The sequence below is a fragment of the Macrotis lagotis genome, chromosome 6 (genome assembly GCF_037893015.1).
Source record: "Macrotis lagotis isolate mMagLag1 chromosome 6, bilby.v1.9.chrom.fasta, whole genome shotgun sequence".
NCBI classification, from domain to species: domain Eukaryota; kingdom Metazoa; phylum Chordata; class Mammalia; order Peramelemorphia; family Peramelidae; genus Macrotis; species Macrotis lagotis.
Window position 1 is genome coordinate 54,247,924 of NC_133663.1, and position 13,587 is coordinate 54,261,510.

The following is a 13,587-nucleotide window of genomic DNA, read 5'->3' on the forward strand; positions in this document are numbered from 1 at the left end:
CCTTCCTGCACCCTCTTTAACTCCAGATTATAGAATTGCCTTTTCCATTAAGGTACCAGGTTCTGTTTTTTTACACAAAATTTTTCTTATCTCCTTAACTGCTAATACTTTCCCTCCCAAGCTACTTTGTTCATAGTGTGTGGGGGGGGCGGGGGGTACTTACTGTTTTGTTGTGTTAGGTATGTATTTTTTCTCTCTCTGTTTGGCATGTATGCTCATTGTGAGTATTTATTTCAGTCTTTGTACTTAGGCTCTAAGCCTAGTGGGTTTGCTTTTTACATGTTTTATCCCAAAGTAGAACTTCTTGATGGCAGGGATTCATTTTCTTTTTAGTCTCAGTATTCCTGGAGTAAAGCACAATTACTTGCACACAGTAGAAGTTTGATAAGTGGTTGTTGAATTTAATTGGCAACAAAAATCCTTTAATAAATTGGTGCCATTTTAGATTTTATAAAAAGTAGCTATTTTAGCTATGATAATTCAGTCTTTACTCTTCTTGTATCCCCAAATTTAATGATTTCACTTTGTGGAGTAGTTGCTTGGTTTTAGAGGCTATTCTTTCTTGATAACAGTATTAAGGGAATTAAATGTGTTAATTGAATTTTTAAATTTATATTTTTCACCTCTTTAGCAAAGGAAGAGTAATAAGAAAGTACGAGTGACAGTGAAGCCCCATTTACTGTACAGAGTAAGTGATGTTCATAGCAAAATGCAGCAAATCCAACTAATTTAACTTTTCCCTTCCCCCCCAACCCCCAGTGTCCTAGTTTTTTTTATTTGGGGGCAGGGGACTTTAAGAAAATATTGGAATTAATTTTTTTCCTTTTAGCCTTTAGAGCAACAGCAAGGGATTATTCCAGATCGGGAGGCAGAATTCCGTCTTTTTGACCGTGTTGTAAATGTGAGAGAGAACTTTTCAGTTCCTGTGGGTCTCCGTGGCACCATCATAGGAATTAAAGGAGGTAATATTTTCATTCAGATACCAGTTTATGTGTTTAAACTATAGTTATTTTGGAAACAAACATGTTTGTTTAGTTTTTTTGATGCCAAAATAGGTTGGAATGGCTTTCAATCAGATAAGGGGGAAAACAATCCTATTTTTAAAAGTTAATTAATATTTTCAGCTTATCTTTTTCTGAAAAAAATTCTCCTCCTTTTCTATCTTGCCTAGTCATCTGGGGAGTGGTTAAAAGACGGGGAAGTTGAGAAAGGGCTGCTGAGAAATTGGAGGTTTCTATTTACCACATTAAAATTTTACAAGACCTCTGGCAGGTATGAATAAGTTTTCATGAGATCAGAGAAAATTATCCTCACCTTAGTCTTTCACTTAATCAGTCTGAAAATTATTTTAAGAGACAAGTGAGATATTTCTCTTATTTTTCATTAGGATTTCTTGATTTTTATGGAAAAGTGAAATATTTCCCCCTACAAAATTAAGAGTGTTTGCAAATGGGCTTTCACAGTAGACAAGAAGGAAACAGCATACTGTTGGTTTAAAATATCTGTATCAATAAGTCAGTAATTTATATAATCTGTATGCAGGTGATTCCCATTGTACTTATTGCCAAGTAAAAACTAGATCTTTAGCTATCTAGAAGAAATACTTGTTTGCTTAGATTCCCAAAAGCTCCCAAATAGAAAAACTGATACTGCAGCATACAGTTAATATTATTCAGGAACTAGTCTAAGTCTGCAGTTGCTTTTCTGGTGTTTTTTTTTTTTTAAATCCTTGAAGTCTTGAGCTTTTTAAGAATAAAAATACAAAATTTAAAGGTGTTTTTTTTTTTTGGCAATACTATATCTCAGGAGACTATGTGAAAGAGTAATTAGTAAAAGTGAAATTAACTGACTTTTTCTTTTTTAATAATTCTCTTTTCTACAGCTAGTAGAGAAGCAGATGTGCTTTTTGAAGTATTATTTGATGAAGAATTTCATGGAGGTTTAAGGATAAGGTTTGTGTTACTTTAATGATGATACTTCCATTATCTATGTATCACCTAAATTTAAATTCATTTCTGCTTTTTATTTTGAATAAGTTTTGTAATGCCACAAGAAAAACTGAAAAGTCTTTCTCTTAATTTGAGTTCTTTTCTATTGATTAATGAGAAACTTAATATTAAAATTGGGATTTTTTTTCTCCCCATAATCCCATTAGTTATGCTTGTTTATTTCCTCCCTTAAAAATCATGATCCTCAATTACAATCACAAATATTAACTACAGGGGATGACCTGCCATTATTATAGTGCTTTACATTTCAACTGCATTCAGTTTTCCACATTGTGTAACTATAAAAAGCATTCTGTTTCAACTTTCCTGTCTGTCTTATTGATCTAAGACCCTCAAGTTGTTTGGCTGGTACCATGGTTTACGGAGAAAACATGAAATAACAACTTTTTGGTTTTAAATTGCTTTCAATAAGAATTCATTATTTCCATAGTTCTTGTATATAGCATCTTTAGTATGTAGTTATAAAAAAAAAATTTCGGCAAAGTTGATTTCCCATTATGTAAATTATCTATTTTCTTGGAATGGTCTCCCTGCGCCCCCCCCCCCATTTACTGTTGGTAAAGAAGCAACTACCCTGTAACTGAACTTCATAGCTTCCAAGTCCAGCATCTTCAGTTTTGAGATTTTAGTCTAGCTTTTGGAATTCAGTACTATCCTTGTTGGGAGTTTTATTTCCTAATTAGTTTTCCTCTGCAATACAGCCAACAAGCTTATTGTTTCATGTACATCTTTGGCCATCCCCTGGGACCATATATGATTGTTAGCCATGCCTGAATGTCCCTTGGAGGCCTATATACAACTTGAAAAAAATATTTCTGATCTAGGGTTGATTGCACTTTAGAAGCTTTTCTTTATAGCTAGACACTCTCACACTCAAGAGAATATGAACACATGAAGCCTCTTCTGGTCTTGCTTGTATCCTTCTCTCTAGCTGCCCCATATTAGGTGCCTTTTATATTTTTTCTGTATATACTTAAAAGTTGCTCATGTTGTATCCTAGTAGACTGTAGGCTCCTTGAGTTTCATGCTCTGTATTTACTTGTATCCCTAGTACCTAACAGTCCCTGGTACACATTGTACATACTTTAATAAAGGGCTTGTTGAGTCACTAATAAGCATTTAGTAGTAGAAACAGCTTTTGCCCAAACCATTTCCTTTTGAAGACTTTCATCCTAGTCTAAAAAAGTCATCAACAGAGACAGCTAGGTTCTCAAAGTTGGCTCTTAATTGGAATCGGGCCCTTTGCCTTATCGTTCTTGCTAGAGTGAATCATTCTAGCCAAAAGCTACATCATCTCCTTGATGGAAACTCATTCTTAGACTTATTTCTTGATTCATTACCTCCATTATTCTGATTATTATTGCTCTTTGAATACCATGTTTTAGACACATGATTTTGGGCTGTGGAATTTGTATATACTTGAAAATCCTTAAGGGGCAGTCCATTCATTATTCTTTACTTGGTTGTGGAAAATGAATAAGAATTGGAGAACCATTCTAAATTGGTTAAAAACACTTAAGAAAATAAAAGGAGATTTAATTTGACTTCAGATTAGACTAAGTTTCACCTCCAGTGACATCTCCATCCAGGGGTGGTCCAGAGAACAACTCAGGTATATGTACTCTGTTCAGTCATCCCCATTTTCCTCAAAACTGAAGAGATAGAGGGGTGGCTAGGTGGTGCAGTGGATAGAGCACTGGCCCTGGAGTCAGGAGTACCCGAGTTCTAATCTGACTTCAGACACTTAATAATACCTAGCTGTGTGGCCTTGGGCAAGCCACTTAACCCCATTTGCCTTGCAAAAACCAAAAAACTGAAGATAGAATGCTTTTTTTGAAGAGGGAACATTGGCTTAGGAAGAGGGAAACAAATTCAGCATATGGGGGAAAGAAATTTGACCAACAGGAGCAGAATTCCTCCAGAGAATAAATGAGCCTTTCTTGCAACATTTCACTCAAAAGGCACAACTGAAAATATCTTCCCATAAATTAAAAAATACCCTGGTTAGACTTTATAGCCTCTAAACTATAATTCCATTTGAAAAGGAAAAAAAATCATTCCATCTGTGGACATGAATGGCCACTAACGAATACTTTATCTTTTTTTAGTACATGAGATGATTCTATTACTAGTGAGTGTGAAGAACAAATTTGACCACTAGAGTCACAGCATCTTAGAACTGATAAGAAATTCCAGGGTCATCTCATCCAGCCTATTAATGAAGAGGAAGCCATTTTACAACATGCTGATGAGTGATCATCGAGTATTTTTTTGAATTCTCTAGTGAGAGTGAAGCTGTTTTTCCCAAAGCATTCCATTCCACCTTTTGATAACTCTAATTGTTTGGAAATTTTTCAATGATCCTGAATCTGCCTCTCTGTAATGTATTCCTCATCCTATTAAGTGCTCTCTCTAGTCCTTTCACTTCTTGTGTATACTACCAGTATACTACCTGTTCATCCCCTTATTCTGATTTCACTCCCATCCCTTAATAGGCAAAAACCATGTTAGAACTATTCTCTCTTCTCTTCCTACTGATTCCTTTGCATCTCTGTCCTGTTTGGACTCATGCCTTGCTAAAATTTAATTCCTCCCTCTACTTTATCTTATTTTACTCATCTGAATGCCACTAGAAAAGAAGTCATTTACAAATCTTATGAAGTCACTTCACCAAAAGTTAACGCTGGACCCTTATTGCTGTATGGTGATTCTCCCCTGTTAGGAATTTCATAGAAGCTGTTTTAAATCTCCTCACTAGAGCTTCTCAGAATATTCCTTCATTCCCCCCAGAAGAGTACTTCTTCATCTTTCCTGAGTAAATCAAGGTCAGCCTCTGAGAGCTCCTATTTCCCATCTCAGAACACTTCTTTATTGTTACTCAATTTTTTTCTACTTTGTTCCAGCTTCTGAGAAAGAGGCAATTCTTCTCACCAAAGCTGATTGTCAACTTAGACCATTTCTTCCATTGCTCTTAGATGTCTTTTAGAAGTTTTCTCATTTCCAGTGATGAGTCTCTCTTTTATCTTCAATCTCTTGTCTTCTTCACTACATCTACATCTCCCTTATCCTTTTTTTTTTTGTTTTGTTTTGTTTTTAGGTTTTTTGCAAGGCACACGGGGTTAAGTGGCTTGCCCAAGGCCACACAGCTAGGTAATTATTAAGTGTCTGAGGTCGGATTAGAACTCGGGTACTCCTGACTCCAGGGCCAGTGCTCTATCCACTGTGCCACCTAGCTGCCCCTCCCTTACCCTTTTTAAAAAAAAATCTTAATTTTCTCTATTTAAGGCAATAAGGTTAAGAGTGACTTGTCCAAAGTCACACAACTAGGCAATTATTAAGTGTCTGTGTCTGGATTTGAAGTCAGGTCCTCCTGACTCCAGGGCCAGTGCTTTATGTACTGTACCACCTAACTGCCCCATCTCCCTTATCTTTAAAACAATTTTCTTCTGAATCCTCTTTTCTTTTTTTCTCTACACCTTAACTTGATGTTTCCACTAGCTCCCAGGGATTCTGTTATGATTACTATTGTAATTCCTTCACCTTAATATTCAATCCTAATCTTTCCTGAGTTGCACTTCACCATTACCAAGTGTCCACTGAACATTTCCTCCTGAAAGCACAATTGGATTTTAAACTCATCTTTCTTCCCTAAAAATGCTGTATCTCTCCCAGACTTAACCTTTCCAATTAATAGCAGCTAATAGCTAACACTTATAGTAATCCATAACAGATAACACTTTTTGCTAAGTACTTTATAAATATTATGCCATTTGATCCTCACAGTGACTTGCTCAGTATCAAACAGCTAGTAAGTTTCTGAATTTGTCTTTGAACTCTTCTTCCTTACTCCAGGTCCAGTGCTCTACCCATTGAGCAGCCTCACTGCTTAAAAACATTACCTGTATATGTCATTTCAGAGCATCCCAGGTTAGGACTTCCTATCTAGGTTTTCATTTAGTAAGATTTTTCTAAGCCATATCACTCTCATCTCTTACTTAACACTGTGTTCAGTAATTTCTCTCTAGAAAATTATCCATTGTCAATATGAATCTAGTTATATACATGGTTATTCATCTACATACATGTGTGTGTATGTAGATATAAAATACCCTTTCTTTCCCATTAGAACAAAACACCCCTAAGTATAGAGATTTTTTCCATTTTTGCCTTTTAAGCTCTAGAAGCATGTAGCAGAGTGTTTTCATATATGATATTTAATAAATGTTGATTGAATCAAATTTAATTGTTTAAATGACTTGAATCTATTACCTCATCTACCCCAAGTCACAGGTATTGTCACTGTATCTTTTGAACATTTGTAGGGTCTAACAAGCAAACTATATAATCATTTTTCCATTAAGTATAGTATTATTTTATCTGGAAACTTCATGAAGTTAGATACCAAATACAAGTTAGATATAAAATTTTCATACCAAATGAATTGGTTCCCAGGGATAAATTTGGTCAGCTTGTTCTGTCTAACTAACTTAGAATGAAGGAATACCTCTAATGATGATAAATTATCTATTGTAATTTTAACTAATCTGAATACAACAGCAAGATAAGTAGTACTTTACTCTTATAACCTTAAAAAAAGGAAGTTGTATCTCAAAAGAAAATTTGACTTACATGGAGATAAAAATTGAAAGAATCAAATTTGCATATAGTATGAACCTTGGCAGAACTCTGGGGGGAAGGGGAATGACTATCACTTCCAACAGTGGAACCAGGATCTGAGACTATCTCACCAGACTTGCATGATGACCAAAAGCTAAGAAAATAAAATGTATTAGAGATAAATATTAAATCCTAGACTTCTGAGTTTAACAATACACAGGATAGTAGCCTGCACCCCCCCACACACAAAAAAAAGTAATTCAGTTTTAACATGTATTAACCTACATCACAGTTCCCAGAGTCAAGGTCAGTGATAGAAAACCACATTGCCATTAATGATGCCTTCAAGTTACCAGGCTAGACAAATCTACATCCTATAAACTGAAAGAATATGGCCATGTGAAGGCTAAACCATTTTTAGGCAGGCAACTTTCTTGATTTTTATAAAAGAGCAAAATCTAATATTGAGCTTGAGTTAGATTCCTGGTAAAATTCTTGAACATTTTAATATGTTGATGTATGTAAAGGAATAGTTAGTGAAAATCTTTGAAAAAGAAACAGTTATCAGAGAAAGTCAATGTGGGTTCATGAAGAATGAGTCCTGAATACCAAATTAAAACTCATTTCCCAATTTTTACTGGATTTCCTAGTCCAGTAGATCCAGGAAATGCTTTAGGTATAGATTACTTAGATTTTAGCAAAGTATTTAACAAAAATTTTTATAATCTTATGTAAAGTTTGGGCTACCCAGAACTATACTGTATTGCCCAAAATGATTTTCAAAAATTTAGCTAAAATCTTATATGTTGTTTCCTTCTGGTTCCTTTTAAGCTTGTTCTTTATTTTTAGGTGCTCACCTGCAAGAGGTTATAGACTGCCAACAAGTGCCTTAATTAACCTTTCTCATGGTAATCGCTCAGAGACTGGAAATCAGAAACTGACAGCCATAGTGAAACCACAACCCGCTGTGAATCCATGCAGTTCAAGTTCATCTGCCTCATTTGTTGCAGCTTCTCAGAAAGCCCATTTAGGCCCCAACAATTCTCGGTCACTTTTGACTCCTACTCAAGTAAGATAGATACATACTTACTTTGGTTGTATTCTCCTACTATTTTCTTTCATTTTGTTTTTTCAAATTAGTCCAAAATTTTCTAACTATAATACTAGATTTAGTTCTTTTTCCCAGTTATGTTAAATAATATAAAAGATTTGATTCAGTTCTTCTAAAAGTGAAACTATGACTTGAGGGCTTTTACTTAAGTTTATGGGAGATTAGTGAATAGTACAATAACATTGGATGGTATTCTCTCTTTTCAGAATTTCAGTGTTAAAAGACAAAATCTTTGAATCCAGAAACAAGTTTAAAGACTTTCCTAAATTTTATCTCTTTTTGTTTTGCTTTTTTAACATTACAATGAAATTCAGAAAAATTATACAACCATTTCTTCAGGTATACAAAGTGACACAATGACAAACATTCAAAAATGTCTTTATGAATTCATTATGGATTTGTATACGTATTGCTTGCACACCCTAGGAAACATCAGAACCTCATAAGTGCTGCAGATGGCTAAAATTTTCCTCTCAGCTACCAAAATGGAATAGCTGCATCTCATTCGATGTTCAATTCCCATTTCAAAATTCATGGGAAATGTTTTAAATTTTGTAGTTCTGTATTTCTTAATTGGGTTTTTCCAAGTGGGACCATTACCTTTTTTCCCTTCCCTAGCAACAGCCCGCATCATTAATAACATAGACAGTTTTCAAATGAATGCCACTGGTCAGAAAGGAAAAGCACTAAACAAAAAAAGGATATTTGTATCAGCACAAATTCATTACCATTGCTGGAAATTAATTCCTGCTATTATGGAAATGTTTTGCATGACTATACATTTTAGTTTATTTCAAATTGCTTGCATTCTGAATGGGGGTTGGAGGTGAGGCAAGAGGAATATAGAGATTTGGAACTTAAAGTTTTAATAAATGAATATTAAAAATTGTTTATACTTGTAGACAGGAAAAAATAAAATACTTAAAAAAACCAATCCCTGACCAGGATTAAGTCAGTAGTATCATTTTTTTATCTTAGTCAATGGGGTTGAGTGATTTGCCCAAGATCACACAGCTAGGCAATTATTAAGTGATTGAGTCTGAATTTGAACTCAGGTCCTCTTGACTCCAGGGCCAGTGTTCTATCCACTGTGCCACCTAGCTGCCCCCCAATAGTATCATTTTTAATTTTGATGGTATGTCACCTATTTGGGCAATAGAAGGATCACTTGATTGAGAATAGTCCTGACTCTTCAGCTTCTTAGCCATGTGACCTTTGGCAAGTCACTTGGCATAGCTAAACTTGAGGTGCCTCATTTCTTAAATGAGAATAATAATGATGATTGGTTGAATGAATGTATGATTTTATGGGTATTTATTAAGCTTCTGCTATGTGCCAATCCCCTGGAGATTCAAATAAAAAAGTCAAGACTACTCTGCTTTCAAGGAGCTCACTCTTTATTCAGAAGAGATGGTAGGGAAAAAAGTTCAGAATTCTGACAGTGCTGTGGGCATAGGATGGCAAGACCCCAAGGCCCTTGGGTTACATTGGTAATTAGCACAGTGTGCAAGTCTTTGGAAGATCATAGGGTTTGCGTCATCAGGAAGAGGAGCGGATGGCAGCTGCAGAAGGTAGGATGACATTCCCTTAGAGGGTGTCACATCCTGAGTGGTTAAGCACCCACTACCACTACATACTTTATAGGATAGTTATGTAGAGTCATTGGGAAGTGCTTTGGATCCTGTCAAGTGCTAGAGAAATGCAGCATTATTAGACATTACTTTAATGAGCTGAAGAGAAACCCATTTATAAAGAATGACAAATTAAACATAGATGAAATGCCTCAAGTGTGCCGTGTATGTACTGTCTTAGGCAACTGGGATACAAATTAAACAATCAAATCCTCGTTACCCTCAGGAAATCTACATTCTTACAGTGGGTTTAGTATGAGCACATGTAAGTGTATACATAAAAGGCAAGAGACACAAGCCAACTAATGATGATTTAGCATTGACAATACGTCAGGCACTGGGATAAGTGACAGAGATACAAAGAAAGGCAAAAATAGACTGTACTCTAGGACCCAAGGACCTCCCACTTCAGTGGGAGAGACTACATGCAAACTATGTAAAATAAGATATATATATCTGAGGAAATCTCAGAGGGAAGGCACTAGCATTAAATGGGATGAGGAAAGGGCTCTAGTAGAAAATGGAAATTTTATTTAGATTTGTAGGAAGCCTAGTGGTTTTCAAGGTTTGAGGGACAGCTGGGGAAAATAAGCAGTTGGGAGATGAAAAGTTTGTAATAGTAAAAGCAAGGAAGCCAATTTTACTGGATCCTATCTGGAAGAGAATAAAGATTAGGAAGATTGGAAAGACTTGAAGGAAAATGAATAACCATTGAAGTTATGGAAAGGCTTTAAAAGACAAACAGGAGTTCATATTTGATCCTGTAGTGATAGCATAGAATATTGAGGGCAAGAGGTCATGTCATGAGTCAGTTGAATGAAAATGTTCTGGATTTTTGAAGAGGAAAAAAGGATAACAACCAGAAGTCTGTTGCAGTAGTTCAGGTATAAGTAGATGAAGTCTTGTAACTAGGGTAATGACAGTGTCAGAGAAGAGAAGGGAGTGTATGTAAACGGTGCTGCAAAATCTGTGTGACTTGATAGCAAATTGGTTGAGAGAGGGAGATGAAGAAAGAGTCAAGATTGACAACTAGGTTGTTAACATGGAGAACTGGGAGGGAAGTGAGGCCCTGGATAGTAATAGGGAAGTTCAGAAGTAGGGGAGGGACTGGAGAAAAAGATAATGAGTTCAGTTTAGGACGTGTTTGATTTTAAGATGTTTGTGGGACATTCATTTTGAGATATCCATTAGGCAGTTGGAGGTGCAAGATTGGAGGTTAGGATAGTAGATTTGAATAAATGGCTCTGAAGATCATCTTCATGGAAGATGGTAAAATCACCAAGTGAAAGTAAAAGAGAAAAGAGGAGGGACCACAACAAAGCCTCAAGGGATACCCACAGTTGGATGAATGAAGGATCTGGAAAGAGTTACTAAGAAGAAGTGATCAGTCAGGAGGAGAACTAGGAGAGAACTGTGTCATGAAAACCTAGAAAGAAGAGCATATCCATGAGAAGGTGATCGACAAGGTCATATGCTGCAGAGAGGTGGAGAAGCATGAAGATTGAGAAAAGGAAAGCACTGAGAAATTAGGAGAGAGCAGTCTGAGGCAAATGATGAGATTTGAAGCAGGGATTAAGAGATTCAGAGAAAAGGAAGTGGTAGCAAATTGTAAATGGCCTTCTCAAAGAAGAGAGATCAAGGATAATATCTCACAGAGATGAAGCTTTATTAAACACCTACTGTAGGAAAAGCACTGTTGTAAGCACTAGACATAATATAAAAGATACCTGTAAAGGAATGTGAAACCCAGGGTAAAGGAGTAGATAGTAGAGGAAGGGATCTGAGAGATAAGAGAGCTTCATTCAACAAATGACCTCAGTTCAGTGAACTGTGAAGCTCAGTGTTCTCAATTGAAAGGGTTGGTAAGAGGGGGAGTTTTGAGGGAAAAAAGTTTTGGAAGAGCCATAATCGTAAGTGGGGGAGAGTAAGTCTATTAGAGTAGTATAAAAGGATAGAGGTTAAATGTTTAGGATTCAATCATATAGGAATTGTGTAGAAGGCAACAGTTGAGTAAAGCTTTAATGAAAGTTGGGGATTATATGAGTTGGGGGGAAGTGCATTCTAGCCTTGGGGTGACAACCTGTACAAAAATATGAAGATGGAATGACTTGTGAATGGAACAGCAAGAAAGTTTAGTTGGACTCTAGACTACTAAAGTGAAGGAAATATATAATAAACCTGGAAATATAGATGGTGATTGAAGCCAAGTTGTAAAGGAATTTTTAAACACTAAAAATTTGTATTTGACCCTAGAAGAAAAAAGGAGTTATCAGAGTTGATTGAAAAGAGGAGCTACTTATCAATATGAATTTTAGAAATACCAGTTCCACAGCTGGGTATGGGATGGATTAGAGAGGCAAGGAGAACAGATAGACAGGTGTCAGTATTTAAGTTGAAAGGTAATGAAATCTTTTTAAAAAAATTTAATTTTTCCCAATTGCATATAAAAACAATTTTTAACATTTCTTTTTTCAAATTTTGAGTTCCAGATTCTCTGCCTTCCTCCCTCCTCCCCTAATATGGTGAGCAATTTGATATAGACTATATGTATGCAAATATGCAAAATATTTCCAAATTAATCACATTGTGAAAGAAAACACCTAAGTTTTTAAAGGTTAGGGGAAAACAGCAATCTCTGTTCTGCATTCCGACTTTATCAATTCTTTCTATGAAGGTGGATAACATTTTTCTTTATATAGGGTAGTGGCTGTATGAGTATTGCAAAGGGGGATGGAAGTATGAGATATACTGTGAAGATAGAAATGGCAAGATTGTGTATATTATACTTTGGGAGAGTGAATAGGCAAAAATAACATAGAGAGATTATGAACCTGTGGGAATGGAAGGTACCCCTAATGCAAATAGGGCAATTCATAAGGAAATGTAATTCTCTTTTTTAGTTGTAAGTGAATCTTTTGTTCATAGTATTTGATTTTAAAATAATTGGACAGTAATTTTTTTAAGTTATTTTACTCAGTTAAGTTTCTTATAAGAGTTAAATTCTGTCTTTTTAAAATTAAATATGTGTTACCAAAGAAACTAAAAATATATAAAATATGAATGAGAAAATCAAGAAGGATAGGTTTTGGGGGTTTTTTTCCTACTTTAGGATTACAGATAACAGTTCAAAATCAGATCAATTCCAATTCACCACAGAAAGTATTTATGTAGCAATCAGAAAAACTGTTAACAGTTTGTAGTTTATGTTTATAATGACTTAAAGAGTATATCTAAAAGGAAAATAGTTAAAAAAATCTCTTGTCTAATATAGAATTTCAATGAATATGGAACATAGATAAAAAATATGAAGTGTAACTGGGCCTATACCCTGAAATTATGAAAAGGGATAAAAACATCACTTGTACAAAAGTATTCATAGCAGCTCTGTTTGTGGTGGCAAAAAATTGGAAATTAAGTATATGTCCTACAATTGGGGAATGGCTTAATAAATTGTGGTATATGTATGGCATGCAACACTATTATTCTATTAGAAACCAGGAGGGATGGGAATTCAGGGAAGCATGGAAGGATTTGTATAAACTGATGCTGAGCGAGATGAGTAGAACCAGAAAAATATTGTACACCCTAATAACAACATGGGGGTGATGATCAACCTTGATGGACTTGCTATCAGCAATGGAGAATGCTATCTGTATCCAGAGAAAGAATTGTGGAGTTTGAAAAAAGACCAAAGACTATTACCTTCAATTGGGGGTGGGGGGAGTGTTATGTTGTTATGTAATTTTACTATCTCTTATACTATATTTTTCTTCCTTAAGGATATGATGTCTCTCTCATCACATTCACCTTAGATCAATGTATACCACGGAAACAATATAAAGACTAACAGAATGCGTTCTGTGGGGGGTGGGAGGAAGGAAGAAAGAATGGGGGGGGATGGGATTGTAAAACTCTAAATAAAATCTTTCTTTAAAAAAAAAATAAAAATTGGCGGCTAGGTGGCGCAGTCCGACCTCAGACACTTAATAATTACCTAGCTGGATGCTTTTGGGCAAGCCACTTAACGCCATTTGCCTTGCAAAAAGAAAAGAAAAAAAATATGTCATTTTCATCAGTGACTCATTATAGATTGGTTTTTGTCCTTCCTTCATTATCAAAGAAGACCAAAACAGCTCTATGTTAGTAGAGACAAATTAGAATATGTTCAACTGTGTCTGATCAAACCAATATGAGTTCGGAATGCTCTACCACAGGTCAG

General features: G+C 35.5%; 1 protein-coding gene across 3 annotated transcripts in view; it reads left to right on the forward strand.

The window, feature by feature from the left end:
- Nucleotides 1–13,587, forward strand: part of XRN1 (5'-3' exoribonuclease 1) — a 102,933-nt gene that overhangs the window by 64,916 nt on the left and 24,430 nt on the right. For 2 of the 3 annotated variants that reach the window (XM_074191159.1, XM_074191160.1), the window contains exons 28-31: nt 632–688; nt 830–962; nt 1,883–1,952; nt 7,476–7,695. In XM_074191159.1, the coding sequence (XP_074047260.1) occupies nt 632–688; nt 830–962; nt 1,883–1,952; nt 7,476–7,695 (480 nt within the window). Of the gene's footprint in view, nt 1–631; nt 689–829; nt 963–1,171; nt 1,273–1,882; nt 1,953–7,475; nt 7,696–13,587 lie in introns of those variants that run through there. The other variant, XR_012469372.1, reaches the window with a different exon arrangement.